General features: G+C 38.2%; 1 protein-coding gene and 1 long non-coding RNA gene across 9 annotated transcripts in view; one reads left to right on the top strand and one right to left on the bottom strand.

Annotated features, from left to right (window-relative positions):
- The window catches only part of LOC132023916 (uncharacterized), a 31,389-nt gene extending 25,277 nt beyond the window's left edge, over positions 1 to 6,112 (top strand). The window contains exon 2 of the long non-coding RNA XR_009406093.1: positions 5,915 to 6,112. This is a non-coding gene — a long non-coding RNA (uncharacterized LOC132023916). The remainder of the gene's footprint in view (positions 1 to 5,914) is intronic.
- Positions 6,113 to 7,247: 1,135 nt separating this feature from the next.
- RBBP8 (RB binding protein 8, endonuclease) overlaps positions 7,248 to 21,530 on the bottom strand; it is a 104,630-nt gene continuing 90,347 nt past the window's right edge. For all 8 annotated transcript variants that reach the window (XM_059409341.1, XM_059409340.1, XM_059409338.1 and 5 more), the window contains 4 exons: positions 17,372 to 17,441; positions 12,658 to 12,754; positions 8,942 to 9,083; positions 7,248 to 7,650 (listed from right to left, as the gene is read on the bottom strand). In XM_059409341.1, the coding sequence (XP_059265324.1) occupies positions 7,553 to 7,650; positions 8,942 to 9,083; positions 12,658 to 12,754; positions 17,372 to 17,441 (407 nt within the window). In that variant the 3' untranslated portion in view covers positions 7,248 to 7,552. The remainder of the gene's footprint in view (positions 7,651 to 8,941; positions 9,084 to 12,657; positions 12,755 to 17,371; positions 17,442 to 21,530) is intronic.

The raw sequence follows: 21,530 nt of genomic DNA, 5'->3' as shown, positions 1-21,530 counted from the left end.
TTCTTAAGATTTGTCCTATCCTAATGAAACTTCTTTTAAATAAGATTTTATTTATTTATTTTAGAGAGCACGCACACAAGAGTACCTGTGTGAGTGGGGGGACGGGCAGAGGGAGAGACTCTCCAGCACACTCCTCTCAAAGCTCCAAGCCCGACACGGGGCTGGATCTTACAATCTCCAAATCATGACTGAGCCATGACCCAACTGGAAACCAACTGAACCACCTCAGTGCCTCTGGAACTTTTTAAGCTTATAAATCCTCAGGCTATACCTGAATCAAAGTCCCCACAGGAAGTACCTAAGAATCTCCATTTACCAAGCATCTGGGTGACTTTTATGATTCGGTTCTTGTGGTCCTTGCACCAGCGTCAATTAGCCTCCCCTGGGAGCATGTAAACAAACTCAATTTTGGGCCCCTCCCTTCTCTAAGGTGGGGCTGATAGTTGGGCATAAGAGCCTTTCAGGTGATTCTGATCTATACTAAAGTTTGAATAATATCAAACTAACCTCTAACAGTGAACTAAGTCAGTGGTTCTTAAATTTGGCTGCGCACTACAATCACCTAAGGACCTTTTAGAAAAAATACTGATGCCTGGACTTTACCCCCAGATAGTCTGATTGAACTGGTTTGGAGTACAGTAAACATTGGACTGGAACGTCATGGGTCGTGAGGCTGATGTTCCCTGCCATCCATAATCACATCATAATTTTGTATTTAGTCAATCTTGCTGATTGGATTTATGAGCAAAGGCTTATTAAATTTGAATGCTTGAAATAAATGACTTTAAAATATTGTTTATTGGGGTTCTTTGTAAGATTTAATTTAATCTTACATTTTTAGAAAAGATTTTATTTGTCAGAGAGAGAGGAGAGAGAACGCACAAGCAGTGGGGAGAAGCAGGCTCTCCACCAAGCAAGGAGCCCAATGCTGATGCAGGGCTTGATCCCAGGACTCTGGGATCGTGACCTGAGCTGGAGGCAGACACTTAACCGGCTGTGCCACCCAGGCATCTCGACTCAATCTTAATAAAGGGATGTTGGTAATGGTTTGAAAACCACAGGACTATAGACTCGAGTCCAAACTCTTTAGTCTTGCCTTCAGGACAGAGTATACTGCCTCTCTTATTAATATCCCTAGCTCTGCTCTCTAGTGGTGACACAAGTCTAGGAAATATGCCTCCAGCACTGAGGAAGGGGAAAGAACACCACACAGAACCCAGGCTACATTCTAGTTCTACCCCATTTGGAATCTTGTCAAGTCACTATTTCTCTTTGGGCTTCTGTTTCCTTATTATAAAGGGAGGGGATTCAACTAAATTCTCTCTAGGGCCCCTTCTGATTTGGTATAACATTTACACATTCAGGTGAATTTCCCGACTTAGAGTACATTATCTTTTCCTTTCTCCTTCTCTAGGTTAATTTATCCTAAGGCACAGTTTGAATTCTAATTATCCTTACTGTTTTGTGTGTTTGTTTCGTGGCACTCATTCTAAGGTTCCTCAACCTCTCAGGCATCTATCTATGTTTATATCTGGTCTCCCACGGGGTAATAACAAGATTTCACATATCTCTTTGTATGTGGTGAATACACAAGGCTTGGTATTTTTAAGACCATGAATTACTGCCTCTGCCATTTGTTTTATTCCAACAATAGCTATGTTGAAAGCTCATTTTTGCCCACTGAGCCTTCCTTACTATACCAAAGGTTCCCAATTCATATCCTATTCATCCTAGAAACTTTCTTTGATCATAGATAGGCCTTGCTAGTCATCACCTCCTTTCCAGGTAGTAAGTAGTCTCTAAAAACAGCTCTCTTCTGGCCTCTGCTGGTCCGATAGGAGACAACTGTTTTGTACATTTTTTTTTTTTTAAGATTTTATTTATTTATTTGACAGAGATCACAAGCAGGCAGAGGCAGTCAGAGAGAGAGGAGGAAGCAGGCTCCCTGCTTAGCAGAGAGCCTGATGTGGGGCTCGATCCCAGGACTCTGAAATCACGACCTGAGCTGAAGGCAGCGGCTTAACCCACTGAACCACCCAGGAGCCCGTTTTGTAAATTCTTTAAGCGCACTCAGGTGTGAGCACTCTGGAGTTTTTTAAGTAACCATTCTGACAGCATCAACTCAGCAAAGAGAAAGATTCTGAGATGTCTCTTAAACTGCCAGGCTTGCTGAGAACAGACAGCAGGATGGTAAAACTTGAGATGTATTTCAAATGCTTATTTCTGAAGTGGTATTTTTTAAAAATTAAATTCCACAGTTACGTTAATATGTCAAGATTAACAAAATGAGATTTTTAGGGGTAGGTTTCTTTAAAAGCTTGCTACTTTGGAGGAAATTTGTAAAATTTTCCTAATTCTGATACATCATTTAGTATTGTGCCTGGTAAAGATAAATGTTTGTTAAATAAATTTGTAAATGCTATTTGGTTTATGTAAAACTATTCCTTTTTTGGCTTGTGTAAAACTATTCCTAACTGAATTAAGAAATGAAGGCAATCTGAGGAAGGTTTTTCAGTTATTTCTTTTAGAGGGCCCAAGAATGTGCTCTATACATTTTTATTTAAAAAAAAATTTAAGGGGCGCCTGGGTGGCTCAGTGGGTTAAGCCGCTGCCTTCGGCTCAGGTCATGATCTCAGCGTCCTGGGATCGAGTCCCGCATCGGGCTCTCTGCTCAGCAGGGAGCCTGCTTCCTTCTCTCTCTCTCTCTCTGCCTGCCTCTCAGTGTACTTGTAATTTCTCTCTGTCAAATAAATAAATAAAATCTTTAAATTAAAAAAAAAAATTAAAAAAAAAATTTAAGTAAACACTACTTCCAACGTGGGGCTTGAACTCATGACCCCAAGCTCAAAACTTGCATGCTCTACAGACTAAGCCAGCCAGGTGCCCTCTATGCATTTTTTAACACATGCCAGACGCAGTTTATCACGTGTTACTAATACACTGAGCCTACAAAACCAGCCTTTCTAGTTGGACTTTGGGAAATTTTTCACTACATGAAAGGTGTTGGAGAATAATCTCCTTCATTTTGTGCTTTTCTCAAGACATTTTACATCTTCTGTATACATTTAGGTAGTCATGATTAACTCACTGAGACTATAGCCTCTGATAATCTTTGGTTTCACGTGCTTTCATCAGGGCACTTGCTTATCAAGGGCAGGAAAGCTGTTACTTATACGTTAAGTGCTAGCCTGTAAGTTTTACACATTTCCAAAGCTTAAAATCAGAGGTCTTTGGGGCACCTGCCTGGCTTAGTCAGTGGAAAGTGCGACTCTTGATCTTGTTTATGAGTTCAAGCCCCATGTTGGCTGTGGAGATTACTTAAAAAAAAAATTTAAGAAGGGCGCCTGGGTGGCTCAGTTGGTTAAGCAACTAACTGGCTCAGGTCACAGTCCCGGAGTCCTGGGATCAAGTCCCACATCAGGCTCCTAGCTCCATGGGGAGTTTGCTTCTCCCTCTGACCTTTTCGCCTCTCATGCTCTCTCTCACTGTCTCTCTCTCAAATAAATAAAAAAAATCTTTAAAAAAAATTTTTTTTTTGTTAAATTTCTTAAAGATTTTATTTATTTATTTGACAGAGAGAAATCACAAGTACACTGAGAGGCAGGCAGAGAGAGAGAGAGAGAGAGAGAAGGAAGCAGGCTCCCTGCTGAGCAGAGAGCCCGATGCGGGACTCGATCCCAGGACCCTGAGATCATGACCTGAGCCGAAGGCAGCGGCTTAACCCACTGAGCCACCCAGGCGCCCCTTAAAAAAAAAATTTTAAGAAGATTAGAGGCAGGAGTGCCTGGGTGGTTTAGTCCGTCAATCCTCCGACTCTTGATTTTTGGCTCAGGTCATGATCTCAGAGAGTCTGCTTGAGATTCTCATACCAGCCTTGACCCTCCCCCTCCCATCTCTCAAATAAATACATAAATCATAAAAAAAATAAAGTTTATAGGCAACCTGAAATTATATAAACTACATATAAATAGGATTGACATATTTATATTGAATATCTAATATGTCGAATGCTTTATAAATAAAGCCCTCTTATGCACATTTATAAAAACAAGATTTTAAAAATTATTTTTAAGTAACCTCTATACCCTACATAGGGCTCAAATTCACCACCCCAAGATCAAGAGTTGTATGGTTCACTGACCAAGCCAGCCAGGCGCCTCTACATTATCTTTTTAAGTTTGAGAATGTAATATGTGTCATGAAATAGTTTTGCATTTAAATGCGTCCTTCTAACTCATGTTCTTAAGAAAGTGTTTTTTTAACTTCATTTATTTATTTTAATATTTTACTTGTTTGAGAAAGAGAGTGAGCACTAGAAAGCACAACCGGGGGGAGGGGCAGGCAGAGGGAAAAGTCAGGCTCCTCCCTGAGCAGGGAGCCCAATGCAGGGCTAGATCCCAGAACCCTGATATTAGGATCTGGATATTTAGCCAACTGAGCCACTCAGGTGCCCTTGACCATTTCTACCTTTAAATGAAGTAACAAGGGGAACCTGGGTGGTTCAGTCAGTTAAGTGTCTGCTTTTGGCTCAGGTTATGATTGCACGGTCTTGAAATCGAGCTCAGAGGGGAGCCTGCTTCTCCCTCTCCCCACCCCACTCGTGTTCTATTTGTTCTGCACGTTCACAAATAAATAATCTTAAAAAAAAAAAAAGGTAGAGATGGTCAATAACAGATAAAAGGGGAGGGGGAAGGGAAGAGGGACCTCAGTTTACCTAACCTCACAGGTTGACCTTTAGAGAAAATGAAAAATGCTAGTTACGAATGGTTGGATTACTGTCAAGCTACCAGGAGGACAATCTCTTGCTTCCTGTCTGTTTAAGGTACCTATTACTCTTTTCTATATATGTTTTTTAAAAGAGAGAGATATTTTTCTTTGAGAAAGCGTGGGAGCAAATGTAGTGGGGAGGGTCAGAGAGAGTCTTTCGAGCAGGCTCCACACTCACACAGAGCTCGTTCCCAGGACCCCTAGATCACCACATGAGCAGAAACCAAGTCGGTCACTCAACTCACTCGGCCAACAAGGCACCCCTTAGCCTTCCTTTTAAAAAGGAAAACCCATTGGACGTATAAAGCTCTAACTGCACATCCTGTGGTGCCCTGTTCAAATCCAGGTGTCTCTCAGATTTCTGACCACCATACTCCAGTGGATATAAACTCTGGTTCTGTAACTAGGCAATCCTGGGCTCTAATTTCAACTCAGTTATCAGAGGTAGCCAAGAGATTAATTCTGGCCCTTGAGAAACAGGGAAAGTTATTGGGTGGGGCCTTCTAGAAAACCACCTCTTTTTTTTTTTTAAGGATTTTATTTATTTGACAGAGGTAGCACAAACAGGGAGAACAGCAGGCAGAGAGAGAAGCAGACTCCTCACTGAGCAAGGAGCCCAAAGCAGGACTTGATCCCAGAACCCTGGGATTATGCCCTGAGTTGAAGGCAGATGTTTAACCAACTGAGCCACCCAGCTCTCCCTTTCTGGAAAACTTTTCAAGTTTATTTATTTAAGTGAGAATTCTCTACACCCAATGCGGGGCTTGAACTCACTACCCTGAGATCAAGAGTTGCACGCTCTTCTTTTTTTTTTTTTTTTTTAAGATTTTATTTATTTATTTGACAGAGAGAGATCACAAGTAGGCAGAGAGGCAGGCAGAGAGAGAGAGAGGAGGAAGCCGATTCCCTGCTGAGCAGAGAGCCCGATGCAGGACTCGATCCTAGGACCCTGAGATCATGACCTGAGCCGAAGGCAGCGGCTTAACCCACTGAGCCACCCAGGTGCCCAAGAGTTGCACGCTCTTCTGCTTGAGCCAGCCTGGTGCCAAGCCCCCAATCCCCATCCCCAAGTTTATTTAAAGTGGAAAACTTTAAAAGGGACAGAAGCAAATGACATGTATTTTTCTTTTCCCTTCCTTCTGTCTAGAACATGGACATGATGACGGAGGTGGCATAACTGCTTGATAGCGACGAGGTTGAAGGCCACATGCAAAGTATGAAAGAGCAGAAAGATGGAGGAATCTGGGTCTATGAGGGCGTCATGGGGTTGCACTGACGAGCCTTAAACTGCTGACCTCCAGACTTTTTAATGTGAGAAAAATAAAACCAGTCATTTGTTGTTTAATCTGTTTTTTGGGTCCATTTTTTTTTTTTTGCAGCTTAAATATTAAGCTGACAAATGAATTCACAAGATTATTCAAGGATTAAAAGAGAAAAATCTATGTGAAGAGTATAACACAGTTCCTGGCCTATAGCAAGTTACCACTGAATGGTTGCTATTATTTTGGAGAGGTTGGTTGACTGCCAACAGGGAACAAAAATCAAACATAGGATAAACAATTTGGGAAGTGAAGAAAAGTGCTGAATAGATGCTATGATAGGGTTGTAAAAAAATTCAGAACACATTCAGAGCCCAGCTGTGCATGCTCATAAGGGGTCTGACTTATAGTAGATACTCATTGTATGTGATTTCTTTTGCGATCCTCTCTGAGAACACAAACTGATGTCATTTATTCATATGAGAACCTTGATCAATGAAGATGAGACTAAGCAGAGATTTTTAGGACTCTGAGAAGGGCTTTATGTAAACAGTTAGATTTCAGTGAGGCATTCCATTCCATGTTTCATGTTCTCCTGCTTAAGCAGTACTGTCAAGATATGGATTAAAGAAATACTCAAAAAAGGCACCGATAAAGAAAATGCCACCGGAAATGGTGACACGGATGTGGTCTGCCATCTTGATGACTCAGATACTAGGTCCTAGAGGAACAGAAATTTGCTGAATGGAGAAATCTATTTTGTTGCCAAATTGGAAGTTAATGTCAGTCATTCCAGAGAAACAATACTACTGAACTTGAACACATGAGCAGAGAAGAACTTCACAAATTCAGCTTGAAAACTACACCAGCAAAGTATAATGAAAAGAGCCATGTGAAGACCTGGAATATTATGATCAGACCAGAGAACTATGTTAATTTGTAACATAGTTATATGTGTTGTGATTGAGCCTCCAAAGCAATGCACTGTAGAACAGTAACACATTTCAAGTAAACAAAAGAAAGAAGCTGGAAAGTTTAAAGGACTATTAAAATTTAGCTTTTTTTTTTTTAAAGATATAAATATCTGACACTAGAATGACCCATAGAAGCACAACTGTTCAAGAGAATGAAAAACACAAAGCCACTGCTGAATGTAAATACCAAGGGGAGGCTGAGTAAAAAGAAAAGATAGGAAAGGCAATAAATCACAGACTACAACTATCATATTTTCAAAATTGTAATTAGGTATTACCAAATAAAGTAAATAAACAACTCTTAAGTTAGAGTGCAAAATGAAAGCACCTTATTGTTTTAAAGGCGCAAAAACAAGACAATACAACATAAGCATATCCACATTTTAAATAGTTGTGTGGTGGGTAAATGCCATTTAAAAACACTTTCAATAGAAAAATGATTTATAAGTCAGTTTACAGGAGATCAAAAAAAAATCAATGTTTAATACCAACTTTAACTATAAATAACTAAAAAGAAACAAACTGTCCCCTATTGGGCTTTTGCTTCAACATCTATGTCTTCTGCTCTTTGATTTTTGGAGAAAACATTGCATTGTAAGGCTGCCGTCTTTTGGGACGAGGACAAGGATCATGATCTTCCTTAATGTAACCTTAAAAACAAATGACAAATTTAGAAGATTGTATTTGCAACATGTATTTCTTTCAGTATATACCATGTAACATCTGTCTTATTTAATGCACTCTAGTTTACATGATCCTCTGATTATTAGCTGTGCAATGTTAATGAATGATTTCACTACTTAGCATCAGTTTCCTCGTTTATACTAACAATAGCAGCAAACATTTATCAAATGTGTTGTATACATTATCTCAGCTAATGCTCACATTCCTTTGAAGTAGCTTCCACTATATCTCCTTCACAGATGAGGTGACGGAGGCCCAAGAGGTCAAAGAACTTGCTCAAGTTCACAAAGCTATGGAAGTGGAAGAGCTGGGACTTGGCCCAAGATCGGTCTAACCTCCGGAACCAGAGCTCATGAGTACTTTCCTAGTCTGCCTCCTACAGGTTGCAAATGAAGACAAACCGCTAAACAAGAACTCTTCACTATTAGAATTCCAGGTGCTTATCAAAGGCTTTCTGTGGCAGATACTTCTTTAAACGACGTGCCCCTATACTCTTCAACCACCTGATTCTCCTAAGGCATCTCGAATCACGTGGTCTGCATTCTGTCATATCCCCTTAAGGTCATGGTAGGTGTAAAAACACAGGCTCTTTCTAGATTGTTTAATTCTATTTGATGACCAAGCAGCATCATTATGTCAAAGAGAATGTAATTCGGCTTGTTAATGGGGAAAATGAAAATATGGGAATAGTCATAAGAGACTTCGCACCTTTTGGAAAAACTATCTTACTACTTGATATCCTCAGCTTCAAAGCTGTATACATTCTCAAATCATATTAAATGTCAGTGCCATATTTGAACGAGCTACTTCCAACAGTCCTCTAAACAAAGGTTCTTTTTACTCAGATGTGGTTTATAAATACCCGGCATTCGTAAGTGAGGTTTTAAAAGCTAAAATTCAGACTAGTTGCTTTAAGAAGATGCTCTCTTTTTAACAATATAGCTTTGCTAGCAACTTTTGTAATGTTATTATTTTACTAAAAGTCATTTTGATTGTAAGAGAAATTAACTTTCTGAAATTTGAATGATAAGGATATTGAATGCACAATCATATTAAAGTGATTATACACAATCTCTGATTTCAATGGCATGACTCAGAGTTAAAGATGAGCCTTTTAACTTTAGGAATTTGTTTTTATGTCAAAGAACTAGCCCTTGAGCAGAAGGTAAGAGGAACCATGGGGGAAAAGTCTAATGGTTAGACTTGGGTATATACAGTATTTTAAAAAAGTAATTACAATATGTTATAATCTTTCACCTCTTTCCATACATGTCTGAGTGGAAGGAAAACCAACTTCCCAGAAATTCTCTGGTGTGTTGGGTGGAATGTAGCGGAACCGATGTCTTGAACAGGAAGCCAATTTCTTTTCTCTTTCTTCTGCTGGAATATCTGCATAATACTAATAATAAAAACTGCTAAGTTTTTCACTTAGAAATAATAAAGGGACTGTTAGGCTTATTGATTATAAACTAGAAGCTACTAAAGAAAGCAGTTAAAGTATTCAGCACGTTAAGGAAAACAACACTCACTGAAGATAATATTAGTAATTAATACTAACAGTAACTAGTGCTGGTCTGTGAAATGTTTGCTCCACAAATGAGAAAAGGAGCTTGGAGCTTGTATCACAATGTAAACCAATATGCTGCTTTTCTCATCAATAAGGTCTTATAATTAAAAAAAAAAAACAAACCCAAAAAAACACCCCCCCCCCCACCGCAAAATGCCAGCTTAGCTTTACGGCATGCTGAGTAATGAGCTGATTTATATACTTGTGCAAATTCAACTATCAGACCAGTAACAAAACTATACTTTGAACAGTACTTTTTAAAATTGTTATTTGGATATAACATGCGTGTTTTGAAGTAATTTTCTTATCCAAGTTTTTACGAATGAAAGTTTAGCTTTGAATGTTGAAGCCTTCATGATTTCCCCCTTTAAACTATTTTTTTTTCCAATTAGGATCAAAGACATATGATTTTTTGCAATTGCAACCCAAAGAATTTGAACTTCATTAAAAACAAGGTTAAAATTTGTATGTAAAAAATGTACAAGTCCTTCAAGCTCTAGCCCTAAGAAAACAAAGCAGCAGTATAAAGCTTAATAGAACACATGACAGGATCACACAGTCCAGCTAATTCCACCTCATACTTTAGAAACTGAAAATCAAATTGATGATTTATTGACAGTATCTTCTATGGAAAGTAGCAGACTAGGGCGCCTGGGTGGCTCAGTGGGTTAAGCCGCTGCCTTTGGCTCAGGTCATGATCTCTCGTCCAGGGATCGAGTCCCGCATCGGGCTCTCTGCTCGGCAGGGAGCCTGCTTCCTCCTCTCTCTTCCTGCCTGCTTCTCTGCCTACTTGTGATCTGTCTGTCAAATAAATAAATAAAATCTTGGAAAAAAAAAAAAGTGGCAGACTAAGGGCTAAAACTTAAGTTTGAAGGAAAGGTGTTTTGAATACCTCTGAAACAACTTTTTTGGGGGTTATCTTTTTCATCTTTCTCATTGCTGTGAGTACAAGTCTTGGTTACCTTAGCCTGGACATGGGACGGGATAACCCTAATTAGAGAATCATGATTATAATCAATTCAGAGAAACACTGCCACCACATTACAACACATACAAGAGCAACATCGGCTGGTGTAGCTGTAACACAGTGAGCAACCGGGAGAGTGGCAGAAGATAAAATCAGAGAGAAGTGGGGTGTCGTCCTTGATAAGGGCTTTGGGTTTTATTTCTGAGTGCAATGGGAAGACATGTAGGGGTTTCGGGCATAGAAATGACAGGATTTAATTTTTATTCTAAAAAGATCATTAGACAACAAAAGATCATTGTGTTAAAAAGCACACAGTGAAGACAGAAATCAAGTAGATGTCAGTCCTAGCCAAGCCACTCGGTGCTGCTGCTCTCAGGCCCTGTCCTGCCCCTTGATACCCAGGATCCTGGACTCCCAGTCCTCTGGCAGGGAGACCAGGAATTGAAGCACTTAGTGCCAACAGAAGGACCTTTAATCCTAACTTCCCCACTGGGGGCAAAAAACCCCATTAACATCTCAGAAATATCTTTCTTTAAAAAGAAAGAACATTAAAAAACAAACAAAAACATACACGGTGAGGAGACAAGTATAAAAAAGAAAAGAAAAACGAGGACAGAAGTATATGGGAATTCTCTGTACTTTCTGCTCAGTTTTGCTGTGATCTAACACGATTTTCCAAAAACAGTTGATTAAAATAAAGCAACAGAAGGAAAGCACTTAGAAGCCAATTATTTCAATAGCCCAGACAAGATGAAATGGAGCTTTGGTCCAGGCGGATAGTGGTGGTGATATCAAGTGCATGGAAATGGGATACCTATGAAGATAGAACTGGTGGGATTTGCTGATAGACTCATTACTGAGATATGAAAGAAGAAAAGATAACTGTAAGAACTTTGGTTTAAACAGCCAGAAGAATGGGGATAGAGGAGAATCAGGTGATGTTTGGGAATCAGCAGCAGAAACTGTTTGCTTTTGGATATGGTGAAATGTGAGATGATTATTACACTTCCACATGGGTATGACATATTCCACAGGAAGAAAACATTGGGATTAATTTTAAGAACTGTAAGCATTGGGGTGCCTGGGTGGCTCAGTGGGTTAGGGCCACTGCTTTCGGTTTTTATTTATTTAGTTTTATTTATTTATTTAGTTTTGAAGATTTTATTTATTTGAGGGGAGGGGAAGCACAGAGGGAGAATGAGAGGGAGAAGCAGATTCCCCACTGAGCAGGGAGCTCGATTCAGGCTTGATGCCAGGACCCTGGGATCATGACCGGAGCTTGCAAGGCAGACACTTAATTGACCGAGCCACCCAGGCGCCCTGAGACAATGGTTTTTAGAGCCTGAATAATAATATAGGAAATGATTCCTGAGAGAAGGAAGGAATCTGTGTTTTCAAGAACTTTTTTCTAACTGGTAGTGTTAGTTCCAGATTGTAAAGAATTACAGTTTTAACTCAAAACTGGAGGCTTGACCATGGTCTTTAGTTAAGAAATCATCACATGTTCAAATTTGTGTTACGAAAACTCATGATACAGATTTTGCTTGTACTGTCAAACTGCTTTCCAAAATTGCGATCTCTATACTCCCACTGTTAGTTAAGAGCCTATTTCTCACCAAATGCTTACTCACCTGCACTATAAGCTATCCATAAATAACTTTAATCTGCTGGTTATAAAATTTTCTAGCCCACAGCTGTTAAAAGGAAAATTTAAAGGAAACTAAATCACTAGAGGCCAGCGCCTAAAAGCCAATGGACAGTAAGGGAAGAAATTAAAAAACATGTTTCAAGAAAACACAGAGCCTGCCTGAGATATTTAGTGATGGTTGGTTAGTACTACTTCTACTTCAATAGTCCAAGATCGCCAATGTATAAAAGGAAAATATAATTGTGTTCTAAGGATGACATAGAGCTTGCTCATTGCATTGTGTTTAGGAAAGAGTGGGGAGAAAGTTAAGAGATTATAGTTATACCAGTTATTTAGAAAAAAAAAATTATGAATATATCTCATTTTCTGAGAGTGCTGGGATAAGAAATAAATGTTAAAGTTTCCTACTAAAATATCAGAATTTTCCCCAAATCGTATATGAATAAGGAAGGGCCTCTGCTGTAATATAACACTAGGGGAAAAAAATTAAACAAATACAAATAAACACAGAAAAGAAAAATGGCACAAATGTTTTTAAGTTGGTAAAAAGACGAGGGCTTAGGTTCCAGATTCACTTAATGAAAATCTGACAGATTGAGGGCTTTCATTTCCAAGTATTTAGATCTTCCAAGTCACAGCCAGTGTGCTCTTTACTTACCCATCCTGCTATTCCTGGGTCAAATGAGGTTTCTACATAAAAATATAGCTCTATGATTTTTAAATCATGCATTTCTAATCTATAAAGCCGTATTTTAAAAAACCCACCAGACAGGATTCACATTCGTACTTACAATTTCACATTCCTTACATGTGTGTCCAAGCAATTTTCTTCTCTCTTCTTTTTTCCGAACTACCTCAATATGAGGAAAATTTTGTAAGCCAGTCTCTCTGGAAGAAAAATGAATTAAATTTAAAAATTAATCCATTTGTTACTACAAAGACCTTTGGCTTAGATTTTTAATTAATGAAGGTGAGGGCCCAGAGGAGAAATAATCCCCAAACATTCATTCATTTAATTTGAAATGTTTACTAAGTATATTAGAAAAACACATTTTTTCATGCATTCTTCATTAAATCCTTATTAGGTGCTTACTGTATGTCAGGTATTTTTATGTATATTGTTCGCTAACTGGAAAAGATAACTATTACTTTCTATTTTTGCCTCTGATTGGCTGAATATAATATATAAGATAACCTAATTTATTATTATTTAAATATTTTAGGGCGCCTGGGTGGCTCAGTTGGTTAAGCAACTGCTTTCGGCTCAGGTCATAGTCCTGGAGTCCCAGGATGGAGTCCTGCATCAGGCTCCCAGCTCCATGGGGAGTCTGCTTCTCCCTCTGACCTTCTTGCCTCTCATGCTCTCTCTCACTGTCTCTCTCTCAAATAAATAAATAAAAAATAAAATCTTAAAAAAAAAAAATTTATGTATTTACTTAGAGAGAGAGAGAAAGAGAGAGAGTGAGGGGGTTGTGGGGAGAGGCAGAAAGAAAATCCCAAGCAGGCTCTGAGCTGAGCATGGAGCCTGATGGGGCTCGATCTCACAGCTCTGAGATCATGACCTCAGGTGAAGCCAAGAGTCAGATGCTTTTTAAAAATAATTAACTAATTAATTAAAAAAAAAGATTTTATTTTATTTATTTGACAGAGAGACACAGTGAGAGAGAGGTAATACAAGCTGGTGGAAAGGGAGAAGGAAATGCAGGCTACCCACTGAGCAGGGAGACTGATGCAGGGCTCGATCCCCGCTCAGTCCTGGGACCATGACCTGAGCAGAAGGCAGTTGCTTAACAACTGAGCCACCCAGGTGTCCCAAGAGTCAGATGCTTAACTGAGGAGTCACCCAGGTACCCTTAAAATAACCTAATTTAGAAAGAAATACTGTACTATTAAAGCTAGGAATTGGTGTTCTATAACATAACCAAGGAAGAGAGTAACTATCTATTAACTCAGTTTTCTTTAAGAACTTGTATTTCGGGACGCCTGGGTGGCTCAGTTGGTTAAGCAGCTGCCTTCGGCTCAGGTCATGATCCCAGCGTCCTGGGATGGAGTCCCACATCAGGCTCCTTGCTCGGCAGGAAGCCTGCTTCTCCCTCTGCCTCTGCCTGCCATTCTGTCTGCCTGTGCTCGCTCTCTCCCCATCTCTCTCTCTGATAAATAAATAAAATCTTTAAAAAAAAAAATTAAAAAAAGAAAAAAGAAAAAAGAACTTGTATTTCTGGGCTAACCCACTCCCCCACCCCCAAAAAAGAGATTTTTCTCTGTGTACATTATGTGTCATTTTCTCTAAAAATCTCTTTTGTTTTCATTTTTCTTTTTTCAAGATTTTATTTATTTATTTGACAGAGAGAGAGAGGTCATAAGCAGGCAGAGAGGCAGGCAGAGAGGGGGAAGCAGACTCCCTGATGAGCAGAGAGCCCGATGCGGGCCTCGATCGCAGGACCCTGAGATCATGGCCTGAGCTGAAGGCAGAGGCTTAACCCACTGAGCCACCCAGGCACACTCTAAAAATTTCTTTTTCTGCCTCCATGCCCCCGGATTCTTCAAAATGTTAGGAATAATTATTTGCGTTTGTCCTTAAATGGATCAGATCCTACTGAGAACTACTGGGAACCTAGGAGGGTCAAAGCCACTGAGCTATGGGTTAATGAGGTATAGAGGGCTTTGGGAAGAAAAAGCAAGCAGAAGTACAGATGTTTTTAATATACTGTATCGTGCTTTAAGTTTTAAAGCTCAATATAGAAAAGTCCAAACTTACAAAATAGGTAAATGAAGACTTGTGATGGTATACATATCTGTTTATATTAGAAACATCCCCAGAGAGCTTCAAGAGCCCGACTCACAAAAACTGATTTGTAAAACAACTTGTTGGGACAGTATCTACTCCTCTGAAGCGTTCTGATCCCATGCCCCTCTATTTGGCAAGCACTTTCTCTCAAAGGGAAGCTTTAATTGCTCTATGTCAAAGTATACGAGGTTATAGATCCTGTGGGGGCTTAAGCCCAAGAACTCTCAACTTTAGAGCAATCTGTAAGTTAAAAGGACAGATAAAAATTGCTTTTTTCAAATGGTTTATGGACTCTTAAAAGCTTATATAGGGTACATTTTGGCTGTACCCTCTCCTCTGAGTATTGTTTATTCTGCTACTGTTGTTCTAATGCTGCAGGGAATCTCCTACGACTGGCATCTGTACTAGACCTTAAAGCATCACCCAAGAGATTACTAAGCTTCTTGTCGCTCATACAAAACAAAAACCAGGGTTTGCTAGTATTGTCTGTGGGGAAAGGAACAGTGCTAATTTTAAGATTTTTGCCATCCTCATGCCTTATACCCACCTCCTATGTCTCCAGCTATCTAGTGGTTTCAGAATAATATAAAATTACTCATATTTTTAAGAAGTTAGTGGACTTTCAATATCAAGCACTTGAAATGACAGTTCTTACTCTGCAGTCTTTAAGGACTCTATCGCAAAGATACACAACAATATAAAAAGAAAACATACAACATTATTCACTGCAGTGTTCAGTGTTAGCATAATTGTAAATACTCCAAACACCCATTACTAAGGAATAGACTATGGTACAAACAATAAAGTACCGTGCAACTAAAAAGAGAAATGCGGAATACCACTATACGCTATTATGAGTGATTTTCTAGGCTATATACTTAAATGAAAAAAGCAAAAGCAAAACACAAAAAGTATACATAGTATTCTACCATTTGTTTAAGGGGAGAGAGAATGACTATATATTTCTGTATAGATATTGGCTTTTATTTTTTAAAATGGATTGACAACCCTATTTTTAAACAAATGGTAGGGAGCTAATATGGTAGAGGGGGCAATGACAGAAACCAGCTATATCGGAATTTACCCTGTTTTGTAGCTTCTAGTACCATGTATATATTTTACATAATTTAGGAAAAGAATTAAAGATAAAAGAAACTACAAAATTCAAAGGCAAAATAAAACAAACCCAGGGACTGAGTCACAGTGACACATCTACACAAAAAGTAATTATTCCAAATGGCTTTAAAACACAATGCCTGGACTGCACATTCAGAATACACCTTTTCTTTTTGCTTTCAGAATTTTTATTTTATGAAAAGATGTAGATATCATGGTTGTTCCAATAGAATATATCTTAAGAACAAAAAACCCCAAAAGACATCTTAAACCATTTTCATAAGTCATACTATTGGTGATAGTTTATATTATTCTGAGACTGCTCTATATATTAAAAAAATAAGTTAAATGAGAAATTATGTTGTAGCACTGAGAAGTGGGATTCTCATTAGGGGGAAGTAGGTAAGATGTGAGACAGAAGAGGTTATTACATAAAAAGTTCTGAACTTGAACTGGTGCTATCAATGTGAAAAAGTGTAGTTATCTTAAAAAATGAAACAAAAACCTTAATCCTAACTGTCCACCTAAAAGATCTAGAAACAATGACTAACTGTGGCAATGAGCAACCCTAGCAGTTAGACTAAAACACATGAAACATTTAAATCCATTAGTTCATAATGACCTGACAAATAAAAACTCCCTAGTCACATTTGGGATGCTAGGGTACTATTTCTTTGGAGAATTGGTAAATAAAGGAATTAAGCATTTAGCAACTAAACAACAGCTCTTATCTATTAGAGTCTCACAGGCATCAATAAAAATTTGTCTTGGCCTGTCAGATCTCTAAAATTCTCAACAGAAATAAGAAAATAAACTTTGCTTCTTAAGTGACTCAATTTGCTAGCATCATAACTTGAAAAAAAGACATAAAATTTTTTTTGAATTGAATTACTATGCCTAAATTCACTTCTAGAATGATTAGTACATGATTAAAAGTTATAGAATTTGCCATCTATGGGGAAGCTGGAGGCTCAGTCAGTTAAGCATATGACTTCAGCACAGGTCATGATTTCAGGGTCCTGGGATGGATGGAGCCCCATGTTGAGTTCTCCCACTCAATAGGGACGCTGCTTCTCCCTCTACCTCTGCCCCTCCTCCTGCTTGTGCTTTTTGTCTCAAATAAGTAAAATCTTAAAAAAAAAAAAAAAAGGAATTGTCATCTTTGAATAAAAGGCACAAAGCAGCATTATCGTTCAAAATATAAGATGCGGTTTTTCTTTTAAGGTTTAAAAAATCCTCACACAACAATTCTCAAGCTTGCCACCTAAAATCTGATACTATATAATGGTTACAATATATAATATAATAAACTCCTAAAGTTCATATAAAGTCCCTACTAAAACAGAACAAGAATAAAATCATTTGTTATAAAAAAGAAAATAACTATTACCACTGTCAAAAAAAGAGTAGTGGTGATATAAATTTCCTTATTTGTAAATTTGTCATTTTTATGCTTCAGCCCCTCTGTTGTTAAATCATAAGGTAGTGACACAAACTTGATTTTAACCAAAGTAGCAATTTAACAGTTCAGAGGTACTCTGACAAAGATAGTTCTGTTGTACTTCCAATCACATCACTGGTATTAATCAAGACCAACTTACCTTCCATCATCTTTAAAATATGGCTCCACAAATGCTTTCTGTTTGACTTTCTCTTGTTTATCACCAGGAACTGTAAACAAAACACACATACCACGAACTGAATGCAGAACTGAGAAACAACTTTTTTGGAACAAGAATGACCTATATCAGGACTTCCATTCTGTTCAGACTTCATACTCTAGGCTCCTGGGCAACTTGTTTAAGTTTTCTGTAACTAATTTTCTCTTTCTTTTTCATCTGCACAATGAGATGGGTGCTGATTATCTTGTATACCTCAGAAATACTAGAGATAAAAATCTTACTTATAAAACCATTTTAGATTTAAAAACTATATATACAAAGTATATCTATGTATGTATAGATTGTATATAAAATTATTTTAGAATTCAAAAGAATTATTCTGATGCCTATTACCATTTGGCACCAAACAACAATAAGCAGCTTTTAATATGTTTCACTTACTAGTCCTGATTTTTTTAAAGTAAGCTCTATGCCCAGTGTAGGGCTCAAACTCATGACCCTGAGATCAAGAGTCACATGCTCTATGGACTCAGCCAGTCAGGCATCCCAGTCCTGCAGATGTTTATAATGTGTCTTTGAAGTAGCTTAACTAGGAAATAGAGGTTAAAGAATTTTACCAGAAAATTGGTGACAAAGTAAGAACAAAAGCTTATGGACCCAAATCCCAAGTTGTCTAGACCCAAATAGGCAACTGCTATTGTGTATTCAAATAATCAAAATTAATCATGCATGGGACGTCTGGGTGGCTCAGTCGGTTAAGCCTCTGCCTTCGGCTTAGGTCATGATCCCAAGGTCCTGGGATCAAGCCCCGCACTGGGCTCTCTGCTCAGTGATCTCTCTCTCTCTCGGTCAAATAAGTAAATAAAATCTTAAAAAAAAAAATTAATCACGCATGGTACTAAGTTCTGGACAAGCAACATTCAAGAAGAGAAACCAGGTATCCTATCCTCATGGAGTCTACACCACAGTGAGGGAAACAGACATTAAGTAAGTCGACAGCTAAGGCTTTTCTAAGGAAGGATATGAAAAGTGGTAACTGATGAATAAAAAGAAGTCAGCCACAAGAATCAGGAGTGGATAATGTTCTAGGTGAAGGTCCTGAAATGGGAAAAAGTTTGGTATGTTATAAGAACTAAGAGAAGGCCAGTGTGGTCAAGATTGAGTGAAGAAAGGTGTTAGGAAAGATGAGATCAGATATGTGGGCAAGCACCAGATTATGATAGGCCCTGGAAGCTAAAAGGAGTTTGAATACAAAGCAAACCACTGAAGACTTCTGAAAAGACTACTTTACTGAGGAATAGTTTATATAAGAAACACACTGATTTTAAAATACTCTGATTAATTTTGACAAATGTTTACTGCTGTGCAACTACCATCCGAATCAAGAGAGAGAACTTCCATTGCCCCTAGATGTTTACTCCTATTCCTCTGCTTCTCAAACAGATGACTGTTCTCTGATGTCTCTCTCCTCTCTCTATGGAGCGATGATTTTTGCCACCACAGCTTAGTTATGCCTGTTTTAGAACTTTGTATTAATGGAATTATATAATATGTATTTTCCATCTTTTGGATCTTTCTAGCTCAATGAGATTCATTGCTGAGTCTAGTACCCTCCTTTTTGTTGACAAGTAGTATTCCACTATATGAGTTTACCACAATTCATATTTAGTCACCTGTCGATGGACATTTGGGTTATTTTTAGTGTTAAGTTACTACAAATAGCTATGTTATGAACATTCTTGAACACAATGCTCTGTGAACATCTTTCGTTTTTTTTCTTTATATACCTAGGAGTGGAATTGCTGGGTACTACAGTGGGTGTATACATAACTTTAAAAAAACCTGACAAATCTCAATAAAACTGTTAAAAACCTTGCTGAACTCCTTTCCACAGTACAATTTTATATCCCTAACAGCAAAATGTGAGCATTCCAGCTGCTCTTCACTCTTGCTAATGTTAGACAGCGCCAATTTTTTTTAACCATTTCAGTGGTGTGAAGTGGTTATCTCAGTCCCTCTTGTCCAATAATGTTGAGCATATTTACATGCGCTTACTGGCCATTCAAATACCTTCTCATTGAGGGTTTTTAAATAAGAAGATAATACAATCTAGTTTACATTTAAAATAAGTGAGTTTTGAGTCTGCAGAGAATGGACTGGAGTGGAGGAACAACTGTCATAAAAGACCAATCAGGAGGCCTGCAGTAGAACCGTCGAGAGAAGAGAGGTTTAGACTAGGGCAGTGGCTATAGAGATGGAGAGAAGTGATATGAAACATAGTTTGGAGATGGTACTGCCAGGGTATCAGACTGGGCATGAAAAGGTAAAGAAGAAGTCAAATATGACTTTCAAATTTCTATCTTTAGTAACTGGGAGAATAGTTACTGAGGTTTAATGAGACCACGAAAGGCAGGGAAAGCCCAAATTTGGGTAAGAAAATAAAGATTTCTGATTTGAATGTATTAAGTTCAAGGTTCTCATAAGATGTCCAATAGGTAGCCGGATTCGAGTCCAGGGTTCAGAAGAGAGAGGCCAAAGCTAGGAGTGATGAATATATAGAAACATCTTCACTTGGTGTCCATAATAGCACATACTCTTGATTCCGTCCTACTTCACTGGCTCTAGCTCCTTTTCAATTTCCTTTGCTCGTTCCTCTTTCTCCAACATTTCAAAGTTGCCATACCCCAGAGGTCAAAACTTGAAATGCTTCTTTTCTCTATACTTGGGTGATCTCATTCAGTTTCACAGTCTTAAGAACCATCATGTACTTGCTGTTGACCTCCTGCCCCCTAAATTATTTCTTTATTCTGGATGTCTTGTCTAAACTCAACACATATCAATTATCTACTAATATTTCCACTTGAATGTCTAGTAAGTATTAACATGTCTAGAACCACACTTTTGATATCGTCCCTGAAATTTGTTCTTTCCTGTGAGGAAAGACTAGGTAGAACTTTGTGAAATGAGGGTCAAGAACATGAAATACATGTTCTTGTTCTCAAATTACATATATGAACAATAAAATCTGAAACTATATGCCTAGGTGACTGGGAAAAATGAAAAAGCCTAAAAGGTCATTTGGTAAGAAATAAAGGGAACCTGGTTTGGATATTCTAAGTTTAAGTTGTTGAAAAGACACAAAAGTAGCATTTGCATTTACATTATATTTCCTATAAGAAATGCAGGACTGGGGGGCGCCTGGGTGGCTCGGTGGGTTAAGCCACTGCCTTCGGCTCAGGTCATGATCTCAGGGTCCTGGGGTCGAGTCCCGCATCAGGCTCTCTGTTCAGCAGGGGGCCTGCTTCCCTTCCTCTCTCTCTGCCTGCCTCTCTGCCTGCTTGTGATCTCTCTCTGTCGAATAAATAAATAAAATCTTTAAAAAAAAAAAAAAAGAAATGCAGGACTGGGATTTATCAGAGAAGACAAATTAGAGATGCAGAGGTAGTTAATAGAAGCACGAGAGAAAAGTATACGTGAGGAAGAAAACAGTCTTGGGATACTCTAGGAAGCAGAACTTTCCAGAGAGCAAAACAACAGTGTGGAACTGCTACAAAAGATAAGTGAGAAGAAATTTGGGGATGGTCAATGTGAGAAGTAACTTTGAAAAAAAAAGGACAGAAATTAATTATATCTTGTAAAAAAATACCCCCCCTTAAGTGAAAACAATTAGCAAAAGGCTCTTCTTGGGGAGAAAAAAGTGAACTGAACAGTTGTAAACTTTTATCACAAAAGTTGGCTTGGATCAAGTTTCTGCTACAGACTAAGCTACCATGCTGTTCTGTACCTTTTGTTAGGGTCTCAATTACTTTGAGCTAATAAGGGCTGTATTTTTTTATTAAACCCAATGGGAAGTATAAGGAAAACATAATCAAGATGGACTATTCCATAGTAGAAGGTATGCTCATATATGTAACCTTTGCACTAGACTACTTTTTTACTCACAAAAAGGAAATGAGACATTTAGCAAGTATTTTAACTTTCAATTCAGATTATTTAGTTGAGAGATTCACTTAGAGTATTCTTTTCATTCCCAGCCTGCACTATAAACTACTGCTTCTTTTTTTTTTTAATTTTAATTTTTTAAATTTTATTTTTTTTAAAGATTTTATTTATTTGACAGAGATCACAAGTAGGCAGA

This window comes from Mustela nigripes, chromosome 8 (assembly GCF_022355385.1).
Source record: "Mustela nigripes isolate SB6536 chromosome 8, MUSNIG.SB6536, whole genome shotgun sequence".
Classification (NCBI taxonomy): Eukaryota; Metazoa; Chordata; class Mammalia; order Carnivora; family Mustelidae; genus Mustela; species Mustela nigripes.
The sequence above is the reverse complement of the archived record's forward strand: the minus strand, read 5'-3'. Positions and strand labels throughout refer to the sequence as shown.